Below are 24,240 nucleotides of genomic sequence, written 5' to 3' on the forward strand. Positions count from 1 at the left end.
CCCACTCCTCCCCTGCCCACCCACTCCCAGACACAGGATCTCCTAGATCATTATTACTGCAGCACATTGAGACATATATGTATATACGCATCTCTTTTCAGCTACTGACTCCACTTAGCCTTGCTCATATTTATATGTATTTCCATTAACATGTGGACTCTAAGATTTTATGGAAGTTATAAAGACAACTCCACAGAAATCTTGAGTAGAGTCACCCCACACTTTAAAATAGCTCCCCCCCCCCCGCTTCTGCATTGCCATCTCTTGAATACGGGTATCCTCTGACTATACACTCCTCTATAGGAGGAGATAAATCATTCAGAGATGTGACGCTGTGTTGGAAGTGCTCATCATGTGGCCCAAAGGGAGTGTTCCAAGTGGAAACCAGTGTGAATAAGGAAGGACATGCTGGGGGCCAGAACATGGAAGCCTTAGTATATCGGGGTCCAATGAAGAGAGGTCACACAATAATGTGAGCAAGAAAAGCTTAATCTGAAGAAGAATCCATTATAAAGGGACTGGAATAATAAGGATTTGACTTTAAAAGGGTAAAACAAAGTCTAAAGAATTCAGAAAGTAGGGACCACTTAGCTGTTGTTAAAAGCACTTGGAGAACCAGGGTTTGGTTTCAAGCACGACTCCACCATGTGTAACTCTAGTTCTATGGCATCTGATGCCACCTACTGGCCTCTGGGGGCACTGCAGGCACCTAGTGCACTTATGTACATATAGACAAAAACAAAAACGAAGCACCTTACATTCATACACATAACATAACCTTTAAAAACAGGCAACCTCGCCACACCCCTGCAACAAGCAATCTGGGCCTGATGGCAAAATCCCACAATTGTAGCCTCTCAGGAGGCTGAGGCAGGAGGGACCTCAAATCCCAGGCTTGACTGGGTTTTAGAGTAAATTCAACGTCAGCCTGGGTAGCTTAACAAGACTCTGTCTAAAAAACAAACAAAAAATTGGTAAAAGAACTGAGAAGATTGCCCAGTGGTGTGGTAATGATCGAGGGCCTAAGTTCAATCCTTGGGGCTGAAAGCAAGCAGGCTAAATAGGGCAACCAAGGAAGGGTCCTTCCCTGTGCCTGCAAAGCTGAGATCCAGATCCCTCGCAGTTTAGGATACTGGAAGATGGAAAAAGTTTTCTGCAGGCTTCTGGAAAAGGTTTTTTTCCTTAGGGGAGTCTTACGAGTATCCTGGAGGAGGGACGTTCTATACGTGTGGTTTGTGGATAGCTGCTGGCTGCTAACGCTGCTGTTGGTTGATAAATGTTGTTTGTGCTCAGCACTGGACAACTGGACAACTAGCTTTCTGTAGCACCTACGTCTGAAGTCCCGTGTCGTTGTCGTCGACATCCCGTCATCCCCCCCCCCCCTCACTGCCAGAGGCAGGAGCCACGTGTGTTAGTTACATTGTAGAAAATTGCTGTTGACACAAGGGGGCCAGAACGAAAATTCTTTCTCCCTGCAAATTCTCTTCCTTTTCCAGTTCTGATGAATGTCAATGTCAGCTGGGAAAGAGAAATAGTTAATGGGCCCACATCCATTTCCACACAATAAAATGGGGGAATTTGGAGCTGAGACCCAGTAAGTTAAGCGAAACCTACAAGGGAGAGCCAGGACCCTGGAACAAGATTAACCACTGATCAGAATGGTCTGCCCATTTTTTAAAAGCAAAATTATTGTATTTTAATTTACTCTCAAATGAAAACATCACAACTGGCTTATGGAACCATCCAAACAATTGCCCCGTGCCAATCTGGCTGTTGAAAAGGTATGTCGGAAGAGTCACTCAAAGTTGGAAATGAAGGAATCATTGCTTGTGGAACTTGATCATAGCTAGGTTGGAATAAGTAAGTGGTTTTTGTTTTTGTTTTCTGAGAGAAGTCTAGCTCATGGAAGCTTAGAAGGAAACACCCAGCAGTTTCTGAGGGAGAATGCTAAGGACACAAAACACCAAGAATGGTAATCAACGGCTTGTGTAAGGCAAGAGTCAGTGCATGCAAAGACTTGGGCTCCTGACGTTCAGTTTGTCTTTCTAACCTATTTTCCCCACCTCTTGATTGTAATTGAAATTTCTGACCTGGTGAAAACAGTGATTTTTGTACTTTTTAGACAGACCAAGAATGTCATTGTTTACTTTTTGTTGCCTGTTGAAGGGGCATGACTTGCGGTCCATGCCAAGGCCTAGAATGAGGCCTTAGCACCTTAGGCAGTGGAATTAGAATTGGAAAGTCCTTTTCTGGTGTGCTGGCGGAAGAGGAGAACATTTTGATAAGATAATTGGGCTACTCCAGGAAACTTTTAATTTTAGGGGTTCTCAGAAGTTTCATCACAAAGCCCCATAAACTTTTATATAGAACATTCCACTGCTGATCACTGCTACTGCCATGGACCAATAGCTGACCTCGAAATACTAGAGGGATAATTAAAAAAATTAATTCTACGTCTCTAAATTCTGGGAAATGACTAATTTTTAGAATACTGGTCTTCATGTATCTAGGATATTATTAAGGAAGTTGGTATTGTAGTCAAACAAATCCTAAGTCCCTTTTAAGGGCACAGCAGTTACGTAGGAGCGCTGTAAATGCAGCTCTGAAGGATCATATGGCAAGCATCACCCTTTTTTACGACAACCCTGCACTCTTATGAATGTCTGAAAACGGCCCATGGGAGCGTTAACTAGCACAACAAGGGAAGGTTTATGATGCTAAGCTACAAACAGTTCATCTCTTTTTACAGCCAGGCACATTGTTATAGGTCCACCGACAACAGGGAAAATGTACTGAGCTTAAAACAAATCAGACAGCATTTAACTGTCTAGAAATTAAAGTGGAAAACTATGTCAGGAGGCCTTTGGATCACCCAAGTTCTTAAGCTGTCTGGAAAGTGTATCTAGACCTTGTGAACACACGGGATACCAGAAAGTTCTTGGTGTGTTCATTTGTGTTCTTGTGGAACCATGAATGAAACAGAGGTAACATACCTATCAAAATATTACCCGTGTGTGTGTGTGTGTGTGTGTGTGTGTGTGTGTGTGTGTGGCTCCGTGGTATAAATGCTACCCCGGGTTGGAAGCTCAGCAGTTAAGAACACTACTCTTCCAGAGGACTTGGGTTTGTTCCCAAGCACGCACATTGGTGGTTCATAACCATTTATAACTCCAGTTGCCAGGGAGATCCAGCATCCTCTTCCATCCTTTGAAGGTACCAGACATTCGAGTGTTATAAAGACATGTATGCAGACAAAACAATCATACACATAAAATGAATAAACACGTAATTTTAAAAAGTTCTTGCCATGTAAGACAAAGGTTCTGAGTTCAGATTCCCAGAACACATGAAAATGTTGGCTGTTGGGACAGCCTCCATTGCCAGTCTCAGAAGCAAAGCCTGGGGATCCTCAGGTCAAGTTGACTGGTGAGTTTGAGAGCAATCCAGGACAATTCCCCAGAATCAGCCTAGGGCATCTGCATACAAACTCACTTGCATGCACCTATGGTGTGCCCACAAATACGCAAACGTGCATACACATTCATGAAGACCATTGCCTGTAGGCCAGTATGAAAAGATTCATTAGGCCAGACTTATCCCATAGGCTCCAGTATGGTAACTGTTGGTTTGGTGGTAGTGCTGGATCTCCAGGCTAGCCTCATACAGTCAACCCCAAAGAAAAGTCTCCACGGGGCGTTCTGCTTATAAAGTCCCGACTCTCTCTCTCTCTCTCTCTCTCTCTCTCTCTCTCTCTCTCTCTCTCTCTTTCTCTCTCTGTCTCTCTCTGTCTCTCTCTCTCACACACACACACACACACACACGTACACACACACCACACATACACTCATACACATGCACACACTCTCTCTCACACACACTGTCACATACACACACACACAAACACACACCTTCAGAGAGTTCAGGATGGTCATATTTTTCCAGTGGCTATCCTACTTCATTAGCTGGTTCATTGAGACCTATTTTAAGTTTTTTGAGGGTCTTTCTCCACTTTTCATCATGAAAAAAAGTATAAAAAATAATGTAGAAGGGGTTAGGATTAGAAACCAAAGCGAAAGAAGCCTGAGGTCCCTGAATTCTGTTCCTGTTTTGGGAGTTCAGCTTTTTCTGGCAAGAAGAGAGAGAGAGAGAGAGAGAGAGAGAGAGAGAGAGAGAGAGAGAGAGAGAGAGATTGAAAGAAGATTGTTTTCACATCGCACTTTCTTTGAAAAGTTAGAATCACCAGGTATTGTCACTTAACAGTTATATTCAGTTACATTGAAGGACACGGTGGTGGGGGATGGCTGTGCTTGTATCTTTCAGAGTAGTTAGATCTTCACGAAGGAAAAAAATCTATCTTTTAGCACTATAAGATACAACTGAAAGGAATATTTCTGGAAAGGAATCCAATGGGTGATTTGCTTAGAAGTGTGTGTGTGTACATGCTTGCTTGTGGAAGCCAGAGGCCATACATGTAGTCCACCTCGTCTTCTGGGACAGGTTCTCACTGGCCTGGAGCCCCTTGAGCAGGCTGGGCTGCCTAGGCAGCAAGTCTCAGGGCCTTCTGAGCACCCGGATTTCAAAGGTACCTCTGGCTCTGCTTCTTTGGGAGGGGGCAGGGATCAGGACCTTAGGCTCCTGCAGGAAGCATTTACCAAATGTGCTCTGCTCTCTGCCTCTGCTTATAGCATTTTCCTGTAGAAGGAAAATCCAAGCCGAGGAGAGAGATGAAGCATTCCATACACCAAAGACATAAGGAAAAGGCTCATGATTTCCCTCTGTGCTTACTATTAGGAGAGGTTTGAGTGAAGGGGCTGTGGAAATGTTTCCAACTGAAGTTTAGTGCTCAGAGCCAAGCCCTGGCCAGTACAGGGCTCCATCAGTTCCAGCTGAGAGTGTGAGTGTTCAGCGAGAGTGTGTTTTTGAAAGGGGACCGAAGTCCTCTTTGCCAGATACCTGAGCCGTTGTTAGGGCATTCAGTGGAAAATTTCATTTCCACATTATAAATAACTGTAGGATATTTCAAGGGCTCCAAGACTGGGAACTTCCAAGAGCTGCTTACATTAGTTCTACCGAAATGTTTAATGGAGAGAGGGTGCCCAGGAAGGCTATAAAGCCGAATTACCGGATACGATTAATTAAAATAAATAATCTCACCTTGATTAAATTGTACTTAAAATCTCCAACCATTGAGGCCTGCTTGTCTCATTATCCATTAAGTTAAAAAAAAAAAAGGTGGTGGTGGTGGTAGTGGTGGTGGTAACTAATCAGCTATGGTGGGGAAGAAAACGTCCCCAGATAGGTAGGATTTCTTCAATTCAAACGGCCCTAGAATTTCTTGTTGAAAAGCCCCTCTCTGGGAGCCCCTATTTGAAATATGGACTGTTTCTCAGTGTCTGTCAGTTTCTCCAAGTTCCTTATTCTGTGGGTTTCCTGGGAGGAGGACGCAATATCACCTACCAATGACTTTCTATCTCTATGACTACAGAATCTCATTCCGTTTCCTGAGACTCCTCCCTTAGGCCGTAGTCCCCAGACACTTAAAAGGGGGAGTTGGGCAAACAAGCCATCTCCATTAGATGTGTCCCCAAAGAAAACTGTCCCACTAAAGGCAGGAGAGGAACGCATGTAATTGTGTCGTAATGCCAGTGTGTGAGCGGGTGAGAATACAAGTGAGTGTGTAAGGAAGGTGGGTGGTGGGTGCAGTCTCTCACATGGGTAAGGAAGCGGGCGTTCCTTTACTGAACTGGCATTTAGGCATAGGGATGCTAGCGCGCACAGGCGATGCAGCTGTACTCAGAGTTAGAGCTCTCCCCTGTGATCAAAAAGATGATTAAAAGTAGCACCCTTGGGAGATAGCTCAGCAACTCGCAGCATCGGTAGTGTGATGGGATGAGTGGCTTCGGTGGTCCTGGAGCTGAGCGCTAGAGGCATGGAGGCCACCAGGTGCGAGGAGTAGGGTCGGGAGTAGGTGTTGCTTTTTGGTGGTGTGGAGGAGCAGGCGGTGTGGCAGAAGAGGGAAACTGAGAGGCACCAGGAAGTGGCACGGGGAGGATGCAGGGGAAGAATCCGGGAAGAGCAAGAGACAAGGAAACACCGACAAGGCGGTTGTAAGTGGAGCGAGCAGAAAGGGGAGGCAGAAATGATGACACAAAGAGGAAGGACATAGTAGTGTACTCCAGTTTCATCTCTACGCCCGTGACAGGGCACAGTCCCTCTCATTCGTGTCCACTCTTGGACCCCAGCACCATCTCAGGCACCGGAACACAGGTCCCTAGGTCACCTGGGCACAGAGATCCGTGCTTGTCTTATGCTTGTCAGAGTCTTGAGTCCTGCAGAGGCGCAAACAACCTCTTTCGCGTCCTGGTAACCTTTTCCCTGGGCGCGCGGGATAAGAGTGGCAGCTGCGCTTTGAAAACCCGATAGGGAGGGTCGTGGCAGGTCTCTTGAAGAACTTGGGAGGCATTTGCATCCACTAATAAAAGTTCTAGTTAATGGCCATGCGAAGAGCTTTAAGCAAGACAGGAGATAGAGGTAGGGTACCCAGCTATCCCTGTAGCTCAGTCCTTCAAGGGAGGACTCCAATTTTTCATGGATTGCACTAAGTCGCGACTGTGTCAGCTACCTTGTTGCTAGGAATCATCAGGACTTGGGCAAATGATTCTATTTGGAAGCTTTAAAAGTTTTTAAAAATCGCTTAAATAGACGTAACAGAACATCACGCGAGAGGTGAACCAGCCTCATGTTGCGGCTGCCTAGTCCTTGGGGTGTAGCAGCCTCCAGCGGATTTCCCGGCTTCTGTGGGCGCGCAATCTGTTTGATTTGTTTTGAAGGCTCAGAATTGGAGGCTGGTTGGAGACACCCACGTGCTTCTGTCTCCCATCAGCTAAATGATCGCCTTAGCTTGAGTTGTGTCTATATAAACCACAAAAACCTAATCATTAGAAATCCCAGCCTCCAAAAACCACATTTTAGGTAAAAACTGCCGCCTTTTTCCGCACTCCTTCATCTCTCGACCACAACCTTTTAGGGATTCCAAAATCGTCTTTTTAAAAAAAATGTCGGAAACAATTACATAAATAAATAAATAATTACTGAAGCTTTTTTTTTTAAATAAAAACTTTTTATTTTATCCTCCCCTCGGGGGGTGTGATGAGGAAGAATATCAAGACTTAGACTGACTCGAAAACTCGGCTTAATAAAAGATTGAAAATTCACGGATTACCGCTGTTTATATATTTACACTTTGCCCCTCTCAGCAAGTGCTTTTGCAATTTACAACTTATTTTCATTATCAAGCTGTCATTTTTTTTTAGTTCTTAAAAAAAGCAACCCATCCTTATTGCCCAGGAATGACAAGAATGAATACGTAAGAAGAAAACGTCCAGGCATCCACTTGAGTTTCTAGAACTATTTTGACAAGTCCTTCTGTCACCCATTTTTTGGTGTCACCTAAGGGGGAAAATAAAACCCAACCCCGAATCCTGTAAATATCTGCCCCCCCCACCGCCCCAGCCGAGGTAGGGTGGGTGGGGTGTTGGGGGAGGGTGAAAAGTGTCCAGACGTCAACGAGGGGACTCGAGAACTTTCCTTCCTCCTCTTTTAAAGTTACAACGAAAAATAACGACAGCAGGAGTAGCCTGAGGCTCTCCGGCTTCTCAGTTTCAGCGTGGTCAGACTAAGAAGGGGGTTCCTGGTCCTGGGGATGCGGGGGGAGCTGAAGGAGCAGGCACGGATGCCCTAGGCGGGGACCGCCTCCCTCCAGCATCCGCAGCCCAGCGCAGCGTGCCGGCGCTTCTCGCGGCCGGCGGGCGGCGGCAGCGGCTGCGATCTACAGGCTCCGGAGCTGTCGCCCTGAGATCCGCTGCCCCCACTTACCTCCCGGCACCTTGAAGCGCGAGGGGGCCAGGGGCATTTGCAAAGAGCAGGAAGGACGTGGCTGCGAGGAGGCGGCGAGTGAGAGGGCGAGAGGAGACGCGGGGAGAGGAAAAAGCGGCGGCGGGAGGACTCGGAGCGCGCAGCCGGCAAAGGGGAGCGCGCAGCGGCCTCGGAGGAGGAGGAGGCGCGGGCAGGCGGCGGCGCCAGAAGTTGGGCAGCCGCGCTCGGCTTGGCGGTGTCGGGCAGCGCGGGGGCCACACGGACCGCTGAGATGGATTGCTGAACGTGCCAGGCTCCATTACCGAACTGGAACAGGGAGGGGGGCGCCCGTGCACCCGGGACGCTGTGCCCCAAACCTCCCCCCCCCCCCCCCATTGCAAGCTGCTAACTTCAAGTCCCTTGACTCCGCTCGGCCAAACACGCCCCCGCGCCCCTCTCGCAGCTGCCACCGCCGGGGCTCTCAAGCCTCCCGGCGGAGATCTGCGTCTCCCGGGTGTCCCCACCCGCCAACCCAACTGAGCCTGGTCGCCGGTCACCGGCCCCCATCAGACTCCGCCCGGCAGTCGGCTTCCTCGAACTTGATTTCTCACCTCTTCAGTCCTGTCACCTCCATCCTCTTTCCCCCCGTCTCGCCTCCACCCCCTCAATTTCCTCCTCCTCGCCCCCCATTTCCACCCTCCTCCCCCTCCCCCGGCCACTTCGCTAACTTGTGGCTGTTGTGATGCGTATTCCCGTAGATCCGAGTACCAGCCGGCGCTTCAGCCCCCCCTCCAGCAGCCTGCAGCCCGGCAAGATGAGCGACGTGAGCCCGGTGGTGGCTGCACAGCAGCAGCAACAGCAGCAGCAACAGCAGCAGCAGCAACAACAACAGCAGCAACAGCAGCAGCAGCAGGAGGCGGCCGCAGCGGCTGCTGCGGCGGCGGCAGCAGCGGCAGCGGCAGTGCCCCGGTTGAGGCCGCCGCACGACAACCGCACCATGGTGGAGATCATCGCCGACCACCCGGCCGAACTGGTTCGCACCGACAGCCCCAACTTCCTGTGCTCCGTGCTGCCCTCGCACTGGCGGTGCAACAAGACCCTGCCCGTGGCCTTCAAGGTAAGAGACTGGCCACCCTCAGCCCCCGGCCGGGCTCAGTGGAACCTGCCCGCAGCGGTCTCTGTGCCCACGGGTGTCCTCCAAGACTTCAGTCTTGGTGGCTCTGACTCAGGGACCGAGGTGGCCATGGTCTACATACCCCGCAGCGGTCACCTGTGCCCACGACCACTCCCATCCTAGCCTAGGTTTTCTTGCTTGTTCATCCTTCCTGTCTCCTGGCCTCGGTTCTTGCTCATTCCCCTGCTGGAGTTCCTTGGCCCCAGACGATCCTAGGTGCCCACTGTGAACCCCGATGCCCTAGCTCCACCCCGCCCCCTTCCCCCGTGTCCCCCACACTCATCCCCGCGTCCCTTCTGTCCAGGATTCCGTGTTCTCCTTCCCGCCTCCCCCACAGCCGCAGGCCGCTACTCCGGACTAGGCGTCCCCTTCCCGGATTGGGTGCTGCTTGGCAGTCCCAGCAGCTCCGGGACTCGGGCCTGGTGCCCGCGGGGTGCCGGCGCCGGAGGATGCTTGCCCCTGGGGCGGGATGAGGTGCCAGCCTTTGGCGAGAAGGTTGAGGTGCTCAGCAAACGTGGGGATGCGGGGCAATGGGTTCGGACAGGGACATTCAAGCCCTCCTTGGCGGGCTCCCGTTCCCGTTACTCGGAAGAAGGTGGGGTCGCCGGGGTCCCCGCTTTTATTGAGGCCCGGCAGCTGCGGGGTCCAGGGCACTAGATCCCCAAGTGCAGGAATGAACGTCGGGGAAGGGGGATCAGGGCTTAGGCTGCTTTCTCCCGCCTCGCTCCGCCTGGGAGGAAGAGAGAAACTAGTGGAGCAACTTTGGCTGCTCAGAAGGAAAATGGAGGTGAAATTCGTAGATTTGCTTTATTGCTTTCAAAGAGCCGGAACCCCAGAAGTCCCATCTGCTTGGGAAGGGCTCTGCCTCTGCCGGAGGCCTGGGCGCCAAGGTGCGCCCCCGCGGCCTCCTCCGCCAGAGTCCGGAGTCCGTTAGCTTGCCAGCACCGGTAGCAGTGGGAGTCATGGGCAGACGCCAGCAGGTTGAAGGTGTTCGGGTCCTCAGCCTCTGGCCATAGCTATGGTGTAGTTTGGGATTCCTGGAGCTATCCGGGAAGATGTTGTTGGTGGGGAACAAGCCCACCAGAAGACACTCTCGCTGGTCTAGACCCTAGGAATGGAGGGGGTGAGGCAGCCAGGGAGATGAATCCAAAGGCACCTCCAGTTCTAGGGGGTGGGCCTGGGACCCAGCATCTGTGGAGAGCAGGTTAAGTATGATCTTGAAAGAAAGAAAGCAGGAGAGGGTGGGGGAGGGGAAAAAGGGAAAAATTGTGCCAGTTCCTTCATCCTTCACTCTGGTGCCAAACTCCCACGGGCCCCTTGCATTTCCCAGTTGTTGATCACCGGTACCCCACGCATCAATTCAGATTCCACGTGTGGGTGGGGTGGCAGGAGGAGCCCAGGTCAATTGGAGTAGTTATCTCTTTAGGTCTTCTATCTGAGAAGCTATCTGAACGGGTTCTTACTGAAGAGGTGTGTGTGTGTTGCGTTCTCTCTAGCAAGTTTCTTTTTGTAGTTGGATCAAGTAGTGCTCTTTAAAAAAAAAATCACACACGGCAGTTTTCCTCTTTGAGAGCGTCCATTTTCTTTGTGATGTGAAAAGGTCAGATATAGGTGAAATTGTAGAAAATGATATTTCGTATTAGAGGTATCTTTTACAATGTTTATCAGCCAAGGGCCCAGAATTTTCTAAGCAGTCTCTGTGAGGGTAGATTTTTTTTTAAATAAAAACCAAGCTAAAATCTTTTTCCAAACCTAAATGAAAATAGGGAAAATTGCAAATCAGTAGATATTTTTGTCTATGCAAGACCATGCATTGAAGTGTAAGTATTTAAATTTATTGATTCACTGTCTGGAGTTCTATGCATCTTCTAGTGTGAGTGTGCTTAGGATATAATTGTCTTGAACTGTCGTTTTAAATGCCGATTTGATATTGAGCACAAGCATTCTGCAGGGAAAGGATTTGGGTATAAAGATGGAATGCGGTTCAATCTGAACTTTTCTTGGATTTCGAAGCTGGGTTTTCTAACTAGTTTCTAAAACTCTTTGGAAATGAATTTCTTTGCCGTTAAAGCATTCTCATCACAGAGTGCATGTTTCCTATTTTAACCGGCAGACAGAGCATCGATAGCATAGGGCGTACTGTAATATTTAAATTAGTAATACGGGTCTAGTGGGTTTACCTAGAGTTTGACTTTGTGTACTTCCTTTTCTGTATAACGGCATTCGAAGAGTGGGTGAGAGATTCAAGCTCACCCCTAACAGTTTGGTCTCTCTGCTTAAAATATTTAGGGATATTTGAAGGTACACATTTTGACAGAGACTTTTATGATTTTCATTTCAATGATGTAACAGCAGGCTTTTAAAAATAACTTGCATTGGGAGTGGGTGCATGAGTGTAACAGACTTCTTATACTCTCAACGTAATGAAATACATCTGCAGTGAAGAAATAGTATGAAGTCCCCGTTTCAAAAGTGGTGACAGCAATTTGGCTATCATATCCAGAGCTATGTACCAAATAAGTTATAGCATTGTTAGGTAAAAAGCAGAGAGGTAGATGCCTTAAGACGCTCCCACCCCTGAGAGGACACAATGGTTGAGAAATCTAGTGTTCAAATCAACACAATATTTACTGAGCCTATACTTCAGGTTTGTGACGCAGTTGTCTACAGCCGGCCAGAAATGGATTCAGTAGACTGTTTTGCTCTCTGACGACTTAAATAGTGCTTCAACAGGATAGCGACAGTGGATTATAATAAAAAGTACAGAAGCTATTGGTACTGTTCATGTAATATAAATTGGGCATTTAAAAAAGAATAAATAAAAATTATTTAATTTATATCCAACATGTAAAACTCCACAAAACAGCTAGTGGTCTCCATGCAAAGTTAGTTGTCACCTTTGTACTTTTACCGAAGCTCTGTAGTTTTGAAATAGACAGTCCTTCCAGGTGTCAAGGAAATGGAAATAAATATTTTTAACATTTCTTTCAGGTGTATCTCACTAAAACCCCAAAATAGTTTAGGGCTCCTGTTCGAGGATGTTAGGCCCTTTCTGTCACAGATGATTTTAGTGACAGGACGAAGCAATTTGCAAATTCAACTCAGTAGCTGATGGTTGGTCTGGTGGGCAGAGTGGCCAGAATGTGTCAACCCTGCCTCCAGTAGCGAGCGTCCTTTGAGTTAGAGGCCTGTCAGCATCTTCACTGTGAAGCCTGCTGTTCAGGGTTCATAACTAAGTTGACTTAAATAGCTTCAAGCTGAAACACGATGTTGACATCCAGATGTATATCTTAAAGCTCAGAGCAGGATAGGCCCATATCTCTGTTTTAAGTTAGAGAACACGAGACCATCTCTATTCACCAATGTCACTTTTTTTTCTAGTAGTGTTGTAGAAGAAAGCATATTTAGATACATGATCAAGTACTCAGAGTTAATTTTATATTTTTAATAGCATCTTTCAGAGTTGATGAAAAGTTCCCAAATGATGGTGCAATTTCTATTTGAGACTGATTTGTTGACATCGTTGGCAGGCTTTCTTCCTTCAAAAGCAAATTTGTAACTTATACATACTTGGTGATAGGGAGTTATAGTTTTCTTAAGTGTTTAATGGTTAGATTTTGTTTATATATTAAAAAAATCTAATTGTAGTTTAATAAGGAAAAATATCATTGAGCTTGTCAAACCTTATTAATCCCAGCACATACTGTTTTTGCAAAGTTATGTCAATCATAGTACATCAGGTTGTATGGAGACAAGATAAATTTTTTTTTGTAAAACTCATTGAAAGGCATATATTGTGGGACTGAATATATATAACTTATTGTAAGTTAGAATAAATTTTTAGATAGAAAATATATACTTTTTTGAACTTTGGAAAACTTATGTTGGAGGAAAGGTATGGTAGGCGTCCTTCTTTGTACTTTCTCCTATGGCATCATTGACTGTGTATTTTCAGAGTTCCAGAATATTCACTGCTGGTTGACCTAAGCCACTGTGATTTGTGGCACATGGATTGCTAGCTTAAACTAAAAAAAATTCACTATTTTTCTGTTAGACATTTATTTAAATTTTTGAAATGATGTATTGTATTTATTTTTCTTTTAGGATTCATTTTTTTTATTGAGTTGAGGAAGCCTTCCTGGCTTAAGTTCTAAAGCCACACTGCAGAATTTATTGAAATATTTCATAGTTTAATTTGAAAAAGATACAGTTTTCTTTTGTTTTTGCTTCTTGCAATAATTGAGTTGCCTCCTCTCCTCATTACAAAGAAAAAGATGATCAGATTCTATTTTGGAAATAATTATATTTCATTTTACTGCATTGCAATATGCCAAAATAATGTTAATCTGTCACAGTAATTGATTAGGTTAGACTAAACTGCTGTCCATGGAAAAGTCATGGGCAATTTCAAACTCCCAGTGTGGTAAGACCACAGGACCAGGGGGCTAAGCTAAGTTCGCTATCGCTCCTCATTCAGCGTGAGGCCCAGATTGAGTCAGAATGGGTCTCAGACATAATTTCAATATCACTAGCATTAAATACTTTTTTTAACTTCATTTTGTACAAGCCGTATATTGTGTGGTTTAAATGCTGGTTACAGTGGGGTGCACTAACTAAAGGGAATTCTTTCTCAATTCTGGAAAGCCAGAACAGAAAGTGACTTCTCTCTTTCTCATGTTTTTTTCTTGACTTTGTAATTGTTATATTTTAAGAACACCTAGAAATGTAATTATTACGAGTTCATCACGAATTATTCTTTGCAGAACAATACTTTGTGTTGGGTAGCATCGGAAAAAAAAACTCAGTTCATGCTTCTGCTTAACCAGCTAAAGAGTGATTTTTTAAAAATTGTTTTTTTTTTCCCTTTAAAATGTTTTTCCATTGCTTGGGTTTGGTACAGATGAAATGTGTAAAAATTTCTTCATTCTTTGGTTTTCTTTTAGATAAACATGGTTGGGAATATTCAAAGGAAACTTTTAGGCCTTAGACATCTACTTTAAAAAGTCTCAAACATGTAATTAAACTTCTGAGTGATATACAGTTAAATACAGTACTCCCCTTCCCAAGACATGTGCCTCCCCCTTCTCAGAAAAAAAAAAACATTGGTCAGTCTGGTCTGATAGAATGAATAACAGGAAATACACTATATTTTAGCCATTGGACTAGAGTCCAGCCTTGATAGACAGATTGTCTCTGTGGGTGTTGCCATGTTCTCCGGGCCCAGTTCTAAGCCTCATAGAAGGTTAACACAGCTCGTGAAAATCCATGTTTTGCTAAATATGATATGTAAAACATACCCACGTTTAATATAACCATTATTATGCTGCTTTGGGAAAGTGGATTTATGTATTTCACTCTCAGGAATATTTTCTTTTACATTTTCTCATATTGAATCAATTTTTGTTCTCTTCTAACTTAAAAAAAGTCCATTATGTTAAAAATATGTAACAGAACAATAATGTTCCAAGCTATTTAAAAACTTTAAACGGAGGCAGAGTTCATTATTATTACTATTACTATTACTATTACTATTACTATTACTATTACTATTATTGTTTTCTGAAACTCTGCACGACTGGAGTGAGACCCGCAAGGGGTCATCCTTTATCTTTCAACAATACTGCAAAACATTTGAGGCCACGAAGAGAAGGGTCACATACCCAGTGGCACTCTTAAAGAATGCTTGTCACGAAAAGCCTGTGTTTAGCAGGCAGCAGACGTGGAACTGTCCGTCTCCTTACCTTCCCCAAACTCAGATCACTGTATCGACACTCTGTGCTGATGTGGTATCTTCGGCATTTCACAGCATTAAAAATTATTTTCAATTCCTATTGGAAAACTGTGGTTCTCAGAAAGGAAATGATTGGTATAAGGGTAGTGGTAGACATGTAGGGAGGAAGAGTAGGGGAAGTGGCAGCTCGTGCTTTTCAGTGCATAAAGTCTCTTCTAAAACAGTACTTAGCTTACTCTCACCTTCATTAATATGTATTTTGAGATAAAAAGGCAGGCATCAGATGTTAAAATACGATCTGCCGAATGTACAAAATGTCTTAATGTTCAGATAAATCCTGGCAGACAAGTCAATTATTTCTGTATTTTCCAGTGTGCCGTTTGGGCTTCGGAGAAACCCTCACCTTCAGGAGTATAGCACTGGTTTTAGAAACTCCCCCGACCCCACCCGAGTTGCTAGACCACGGTGGCAGAGAGGAAGTCTGTTCTCAGGGGATTTACTTTTGACCCAGGAGACTTCTTGAGTTGAGAATAGCTGTATACTCCAGGCAATACCGGTCTGCACCAAGGACACTGGGCTGTTGCTGAGGGAGGCTGACTCAGACTCATCTTACAACTGGTCCTCTCAGCATTTTAGCTGCTAGCCCACAGGCTGCTGGCTGCTGGGAACAGTGCTTTTTATGGAACTCTTTCATTTACTCATTTCACACACACACACACACACACACACACACACACACACACGCACACACACGCACACACGCACACATGCATACACACATACTTTCCCTCTCTTTCACACTGTGTGTGTGTGTGTGTGTGTGTGTGTGTGTGTGTGTGTGAGACTATGGAGTGCCATGACACGTGTGTGGTAGACAGGGAACAACTTCAGATATGGGTCCTTGTTGTCTACCGTGTTGGAGGCAGTCTCTTTGCTGTGCTGCTGGGTACCAGGCCAAATGACTCATGTTTCTTCTCACCCCATCTCCCGGTAAGGGTACAGGCATTACAAATGTCAGCCCTGCATCTTTTCGTGTCTAGTCTTCCTGTGGGCTCCGAGGATTCGAAATCAGCCCCATGTTTGCATAGCAAGCGCTTTTCCCGCTCAGCCATCTTTCTGGCTCCTATATTTTTCTTCTTTAAATACCCATCAAGCCCCTCCTAAGGTGCCAGGCACTGTTTTGGGAGTTGAGACATGTAAAAATCTAGGTGAAATGAAGGCCATTCTTTAAACTTTGGGCTAATTAGGTATTAATCATCAATTTCTGTGTTGAAAAAAGGAGGGTAACTAGACACCGTGGGACATGGGAAATTTAAAGGAAAGTGTTTTGATTTTGAACTTCAGTATGAAGTTGAAGACTGGGAAACAGCCTAAGAGTGAAGCAGGAGTGACAGACACCGTGGCAAGGCTTTATTTCATTTGGTTGTTTTCCTGGCCGGGAGAGAGGATATCATGGGAACATTATGGGTAGGGGGTCACAGATAGGGATAACTCAGTCCTAAAATATCGTTACCTGTGTATCACTGGACAGGAAATACACTTTAAGGAGGGTCCATACCAAGTATGTTTGGGAATATCTAATTTGTTGTGTGAATTTTTTTAATTAATTTATTTATTTATTAAAGATTTCTGTCTCTTCCCCACTGACGCCTCCCCTTTCCCTCCCCCTCCCCCAATCGAGTCCCCCTCCCTCGTCAGCCCAAAAAGCAATCAGGGTTCTCTGCCCGGTGGGAAGTCCAAGGACCACCCACCTCCATCCAGGTCTAGTAAGGTGAGCATCCACGAAACTGCCTAGGCTCCCACGAAACCAATAGGTCCAGTAGAATCAAAAACCCGTTGCCATTGTTCTTGAGGTCTCAGTAGTCCTCCTTGTCCGCTATGTTCAGCGAGACCAGTTTTGACCCAGGCTTTTTCATGTGTGAAATTTTTAACCAACGGGAGCCCAGAAGCAGAAGTGGGGAAAGACAGAGTGGGGTGTTTGCTAGATGGACAAATGCACAGGGGTGCTTTGTCGGAATGGCCAATTCCGCCGGAGCTGTTGCCAAGTTATCATACGATATCTCAGCACTAAGTGAAGAAATGGCAATAGGCCGTGCAGAGGATCCTGGGAGCTCCTGAAGAGGAAGGGACTGCCACTGAGAAGTAAGGTCTTTGTAGTGGACTGGAAACAGAATGTTTTATATGTGACAGGGAAGGTTCCCCATGGTGAGCATTCTCTCAACAAGGTTCCATGTTAACCAAAGGTACACAGCAGACCTAGGGTGAAGTGATTCTGAAGGAGTTAGCCTCAGAGATGGGTTAGCCTGTATTTTGCCTGAATTGATAAGCTTCAGATTAACTGTTGAAGACCACAGTGGGGCAAATGTGGCATTCCAACATGGCAGAAGGAATAAAATGGGGTTGTGGGTATGGGTGTGTGCTTCCTTAGGTGCGGGTGTACATGCATGTGTTTGGAGGTCAGAGGTCAATAACACTAGTTTGTTTTTTTTTTTTTCATGGGTTCTAAGACTTGTCGTTTTGAGTAGGGTGGCTGATCTACCCCAATCTTTCTTTTTCTACTTCCCCGGGGCTGGGATTACAAGCATATGCCATAACACCTGGCATTTTTCATTTCCTCCAGTGATCAGACTCTGGGCCACACGCTTGCAAGGCAAGTACTTTCCCAACCAGTCTTTCTCCCCAGCCCAGGGCACAGTTCTTGATTGTACTACTTGTTTGTCATGATCGTTTTCTGCCTTGGGTAGACCTTTCTTCTGTGCCTAGACGTTATTCACTTGATAGCTTCGGCTCTCTCACGGGGACCTGCAGCTGGGAATATGGTCACATCATCATTAAAAGAGGACCGCTGAGTCCCGTGTAGGGAGATGAATCGTGAGACACCTGCCCCCACCTGGTCTGTATCCAGGAAGTAGGAACATCACCTGAAAAGTCCTTTTCCGTAGAGCTAATCAGGTACTGTGTGTGTGTGTGAGTGCGTGTGCACACACATGAGCACACACATACACACACACACATGTGCATGCATGTGCATTGTGCCATCAGAGTGCATCTGGGGGCCAGAAGCTGACACTGGCCTGTCTTCCTCAGTTGCTCTTCGCCTTGTTTTGAAGTTGCATTTATCTCTTACGTAAGCACACACATACATGCTTGTGCATGTGGGGGTCAGAGGACAAGTGGTCAGCACTTTCTCTTTTCTTGTAGGCTCCAGGGACGAAACTCAAGTCAAATTTGGTGGAGAGTGTTTAATCCAGGGAGCCATTTCTTTTCCCCTCTACCCTAGGTTTTGGGACAGGTCCTCTCTTGGGGACTGGAGCTTGCAAATTAGGCTAAGATGGCCGTCTGGTAAGCCCCCCAGATGGCCTGTTTTCCAGCTTGTAGCAGTGACTGCATGTACAAACTGCCAACCCCCAACTTTTTGCATGGGTGCTGAGGATTTGAATTCAAGTCCTCATGTTTCCAAAGCAAGCACTTTACCCACTAAGCTGTCTCTGGAGCCCCTAAATACCCTTCTGCTTTTAACTGAAGATCTGACTTAAGACCACACCTCAGGGCTCTTGGAGCTGTAGACAGCTGACACCTTAATATGGATGGTACAATCTGCAGATGGGTGTCAGCCTTCTTTCTGGAGCGTAATTCATGCAGACAGTCTAACATGGGGATTTAATAAAAATGTGCATATATTCTGTGAGGACTGAACGATAAATAAAGGGAAATTTAGCTTGCTTTCAAAACGGGTGGACCCCGAGACATCAGTATGTCTGAAAGGGTGTCACAGCCTCAATACAGATGCTTCCCTTGTGGTCTGCCATCACTGGGCCACCACACTGGGTTCTGATAAGACATTTACAGTAAGCATGTGTTCTCCGTCCTTAAGTGTTTCTGATGTGCCCTTGTTCCTTCTGTGTTTCCTGTTTCGTGTAGGTGGTAGCCCTAGGAGAGGTACCAGATGGAACTGTGGTTACTGTCATGGCAGGGAATGATGAGAACTACTCTGCCGAGCTCCGAAATGCCTCTGCTGTTATGAAAAACCAAGTAGCAAGGTTCAACGATCTGAGATTTGTGGGCCGGAGTGGACGAGGTAGGTCTCTGCTTTTTAAACACTTTAGCTCTCCGGTGCAACATGGACTTGTCTGTGTGCAACCCAGCATCTTCTTACTGAAACAGAGCCACCGAAGGTTTGTGTACACCGATCCAGATGCCCTGGAGTGTTCTCCTCAGTATGGAGGCCATTTTCATATGTTTGATGATATTGAAGAGTCAAACCGTGTTCTCAGAAGAACTAGCTCCTGACTTCACAAGGTTCAGTGTGTACAGTAGAGAGAAGGATGCTTGGAGCATCAAGTTCTGAAGTAGGAGGAGTCACGTGACTTGAGATTGAAAGGCAATGGGTACAGGAAAGTGATTGCTTGGGAAGCGTTTCCCACAGTATCAGCATCACCCTGAGTTGAAATGGGGGCAGCTAGAACACTGTCTTCCCTTAGCGATGTCACCCTTGAGTGATTTAGTCTGGTAATAAGAATCTTTTAAAAATAATTGTTTAGGCTTTTTAAGGGGGTATATTTTTAGATATGGCCTTACTATGTATCCCTGGTTGGCCTGGAACTTTTATGTAGATCAGGCTGGCTTCGAACTCACAGAGATCTGCCTGCTCCAGTTTCTAGAGTGCTGGGTTAAAGGCCACCAAGCTTGACTGAAGACTTTTTGTTTGAATAAGTGAATTACTTAGAGTGACTATAACATTGCCTAGCAACGCTTAGGACCCCAATGGCCTCGCGGCATTTAGGGTGTTCAATCATCTGAAATCACATTTAGATATTAGGAGCATTTAGGGGAGTCACGAAATAGGAGATAATCCTTATAAGGATTTCAGAAAGGGAATTATTTTTTTGGTGAGGTTCCTAAGAAAATCAATACTTTGCTTTTTATTTGCTTGTTCTCCAGAAAGACTGCTACTGGTTATTCACCTGTTGGAGGTATTATGTTCATTCAATTTATTGAATCTAATATTTCCATTTTAAGTATTACACTAAGAGAAAAAAAAGTAGGAGCACTTTAGGACTGAGGTGAAGTAAAACCATGACACCTGCGTGTGTGCTCCCTCAGCCCAGGTTTGAAGCAGGAAATGAGAAACACCCATTCTCAATCGCGTCCAATAATTACTCTCTTGTTTGGGTCATATGTCAAATTATTACCATTGTAAAAACTTGATAAGGGAAATTTAAACAAGATTGTTTCCAATGAGTAGGTTTTAGTTACTTTCTAGGAATGGGGCCAAGAAGCTGTACTTTTTAACTTAAGGAAAAGAAAAGAAAGCTCGCTAATGAGATGCTGTCACTGGAGGGTGTCTGGACCAAACTGAGGTGCGGAGCCTCTGGGAGAGCGGAACCGCAGGGTTCGTCTCTGGAGCAGGTTCTGCGCGCCTTCATTAGAAGAATGAGACTACGCAGCTTCTCTCTAGCGACTGGTTAGGTTTGGAAGGCATGTGTGCGTTCGTTCATCCATTCGTTCATTCATTCATTCTTTCATCTACTCTTTTCATGCTTCTGTTTGTTTCTTAGTTCCTGTTGCAGAGTCACAATACAGTTGTCTCTCCCATTTTCTCCTGGAAAAAAAAAAGTAAACATAAGGAGGTCCCTGTGTACTCTAGATGTAACCATGACGATGTACCTGGACACTCGCCTAAATTGCATCTTTTTTCTTCTGTTACTGTGAGCAGAGCAGTGAATTTTAATATTTAGAGGGTGGACTGCTACTCTTAATTTTATTTTACAGATCCAAAGTTGTGTTTTCATTTATTACACTTTTGTGTTATATAGACACTAAATCACCCATTTTTTTTCTGATCAATTTGACTAGAAACTATAGCAGAGTGATAGTATACTTTGCAAACCCTCAACATATTTATTTAAGAAACTTCAAAAGGGAGCAAAGGGTGTGTGCTGTTTTACTATATTGGCTTTCGGAGTTTTGGCTGGTTTCCCAAATAGCAATTTTTATATTAAAAAAAAAAGACAGACTTAACTGCTTGCAGACTTTTCACGCATGGAAGATGAAGGAAGCCTCTTTTGATGAAGTGTAATTATGTCCAAACAGAGCTGACCCCCTCCCCCTATATTTCTTATGATCTTAACTGAAGAAAGTAGGATTTTTCCTTTGAAGCAGCTGGGACGTGGTGGAGGATCTGAAGTGCTCCAGTCTGCTGCCAGAGGCAGGATGGAGAAATTGGTCCAGACTTGTCTTCGAGACCGGGGGAGGGGGGGTACATGTGGAGAGAGAGGGTGGAGAGAGAACGAGAGAGAAATTGATTTATCACTAATAATAGATTTTATATGACTGTGTTACTTTGAATGAGAGGAAGCAATAAGATTAAGCTAAAATGGAGAGAGAGAGAAAAGACAGAGACGGCTCTCGACGAAAATGAGTCAGGTTTTCAGGGGCAGGAAACCCTCAAGCCTGACCTGCTTTTTACAAGTCTGTCCCCAGCTTCCTCTTTGATTCTCACAGTTCTTCATCTCTGTCTCAGAGTCTTCACCGCATGCTTTGCCCAATGGACGGATTTTTCTCTCACAACTATACAAAATGTATCTTTGATGATATTTAAAAGATAAACATAACAAAAACCAAGCCCCATAAATATTATGTTTCTTTTAACCTTTTCACTCGTGGAAACATAGACTCTCTGAAATTGAACATTGGGCCTTAGGTTTACAAAGCATCCAAGATTCCATTCACTCTTGCGTCCTAGGTCATTGGAGGACCCGGCACTCAAAAAATGCCTGAGATAAAGTTCAGTATCCATGAAACTGGCATGAAGTCATGATTTTTAATTGTCTCTTCCTTTTTTTCCTTAATATTTTACACAGAAGTGATTAGAATGTCTTTGGCCACACCTTCTTCTCCTCCTTTCTCTTCCTCCCCCTCCTCATCGTCATCCTCCTTTGGTGTGCTCCCCCACCCCTACTCCTTGTCTGTCCTCCTTTGGTGTGCTCCCCCACCCCTACTCCTTGTCTGTCCTCCTTTGGTGTGCTCCCCCCACTGCTTATTCGTCCTCCTTTGGTTTGCTTCCTCTCTTTTGACATCAAGCATGCTGCATTTAATTTACAAGCCTTATAAAGCATTTCCAGTGCACAAAGCGTGGTGTTTTGTCATTTTAGGACACAAGCCTGTTTGCAGCCTGGCCCTTCCTGGCAGCCTTTAAGGCTAAATTGGCAATGTCTTTCAGTGACAGTCCCTCTAGACGTCTAAGAAGTGATATGACCCTGGGTAGTACCGCAGGACGAGTTTCTAGATAAAACTGTGGAGGATATAATTACCTTTGCCTAAGTAGGATTTGGATTTTGTGTGTCAGAGGGGGATGAATGTGTTTGCACACGTGTGTGTTGGTAGCTGTGCCTGTGTGAGTACATGTGGAGGTCAGAGGTTGATGCTGAGATGGCGTGTCCAGTCTCTTTTCCCCACATGGTCTCTCATGCAGCTCACTGTGTCAACTAGACTGGGTGACTCCGTATCCCATGATCCTCCTGTTTACTACCCTCAAGTGCTGGGGTTTCAAGTACACGTTGCCACTCCCCTTTTAACATGGGTACTGAGAATCTGACCTTAAGTCTGTTTTACTCACTGAGCCACCTTTCCAGCCCAAGTAAGATTTGTTTTAAATATCATCATTAGTCTCGAACTAGTGGATCATCTGAGGTGGTTTCTGTCCACCACAGCACTGCTAACAACGGAGACATGGCTCTGTGGCTAAGAACAGTTGCTGCTCTTCAAGACGACCAGTGTGGGTTTGATTCCTAGCCCCCACATGGCCGTTCACAACTGCCTGTCACACTAGTTCAGAGAGATCCCATGCCCTCTTCTGACCCCCAATGACATCGGGCATGCACACGGTGGACAGCCATATCTGCAGGCCAAACACCCATGCACATAAAATTATGTAAAAAAATTGCAGTCCTGGATCCATGTATCACTGATCTCTTTAGAAAGTGGAATTTGGAAAACCTTTTGTTTTAAGTTAAGGAAGTCACAAATGCCCACATAAACATTTGACTCAGGAAATGCATCATTATAAGGCGAACTAATTAGTGAGTCAGGTCAGAGTTTCTGGAAGTTTCTTCCACACTGCATACAGGGGCTAATCAGGAGTGCAAAGAGTGTTTTCTGGCTATGTTTCGTTGTGAAAGCACAATTTGAGCCTTAGGAATCGACTCTGGAAGAGGACAGATGGCAACTTTCCTATAACCCCAACTCTTTTAAAAGGAGGTTTGTTCTTTTTTTTATGATTTTATATATTTACTCACTAATACTTTTTAGATTTGTTTTATTTTGTGTGTGTGAGTGCCGTGACTGCATGTGTAGCTGTGTACCACATGTATGCTTGGTGTCTAAGTGGTGAGCCTCCATGTGGGTGCTGGGAATCAAACCCTGGTACTTTGCAAGAATAACAAACACTCTTAATTACTGGGCCTCCAGTCCTGAAGGCATTTTTAAAGGGGAAAACTGGTTCATTTCTGAATATTTTGATACTCAGAATTTTGTCTCTGGTTCTGTTTCGATATGAAGTGTATTTCTCTGACTTTGAGAGGAGCAAATAACTTATTTTCCAAGCAGGTTGTAAAGGTTCACAATAGGAAAGCGTCCCAAAACAGTCATGATACATTCACGGGCATTTTCACTAGCAGGTCATGCAGAGACAGTAAGTAAGGAAGAGCAAACCACAGGCATTCTTGGTGTATTAATATTGGCACCAGGGATGCTGTCTTCCAACCATGGCCTTTGGAGCCACTTCTAGAAATGTAACCCCAAGTCTGTGGACCACTGATCTCTTCTAAAATGGTGTTTTAAAATGACTTAATGCAAATTAGCTTTGGATCCAGAGACTTGGCCACTGTTTTGAGTTCTTAATCTGGGACTCCCACTCCCACTCAAGTTTTTGATCCCCATTTCTGTTGACTTTGAGTTTTCTAGGACTAGTTTAGACTCCTGGCTGTCTTAGTCCTCTGGCCAACATTAATGTTTACAATAAGTCCTCTGTTCTGTACTGAATTAAATTACTTAATTCCATGTAATATCTAGTATGTAGTAACACAATGTGAAGCGTCAGTAATACTGAGAGAAAGACAATTTTATCCATTACTAATCTATTTATATTTATTATTTCCTGGGCACAGGGAGCTAATTGGGACACACCTAGAAGTAAGTTACCTGTTTTTTTTTCATATTCTATGGTAAAACAGGGAAAAGTTTTTATTTCCCTCTTCTTTCTTCTCTTCTCTCCCCATCTCTTCCTTCTGTTCTTCCTCCCTGTCTTCCTTCCCTCCCTCCTCTTCCTTTGCCCCCTTCTTTCCTTTTCCTTCTTCTTTTTTATGTGGGGAATTGAACCCAGGGCCTTACACACACTATCCATCTCTGTCTCCCGGTTACATATCTACCCTAGATATTTGATCTAAGGTCAGAAAGGTTTGAGTTTAGTTTCCAACTCTCC

At 45.1% G+C, this 24,240-nt stretch overlaps 1 protein-coding gene across 9 annotated transcripts in view; it reads left to right on the plus strand.

Annotated features, from left to right (window-relative positions):
* The window catches only part of Runx2 (RUNX family transcription factor 2), a 308,143-nt gene that overhangs the window by 65,880 nt on the left and 218,023 nt on the right, over positions 1 to 24,240 (plus strand). For 5 of the 9 annotated variants that reach the window (XM_050119361.1, XM_050119366.1, XM_050119363.1 and 2 more), the window contains exons 2-3: positions 8,613 to 8,971; positions 18,681 to 18,837. In XM_050119361.1, the coding sequence (XP_049975318.1) occupies positions 8,613 to 8,971; positions 18,681 to 18,837 (516 nt within the window). Of the gene's footprint in view, positions 1 to 8,560; positions 8,972 to 18,680; positions 18,838 to 24,240 lie in introns of those variants that run through there. The other 4 variants (XM_050119362.1, XM_050119365.1, XM_050119367.1 and 1 more) reach the window with 1 other exon arrangement.

Source organism: Alexandromys fortis, unplaced genomic scaffold (assembly GCF_014885135.2).
Source record: "Alexandromys fortis isolate MF-2015 unplaced genomic scaffold, M_Fortis_MF-2015_v1.1 scaffold_145, whole genome shotgun sequence".
Taxonomy (NCBI): domain Eukaryota; kingdom Metazoa; phylum Chordata; class Mammalia; order Rodentia; family Cricetidae; genus Alexandromys; species Alexandromys fortis.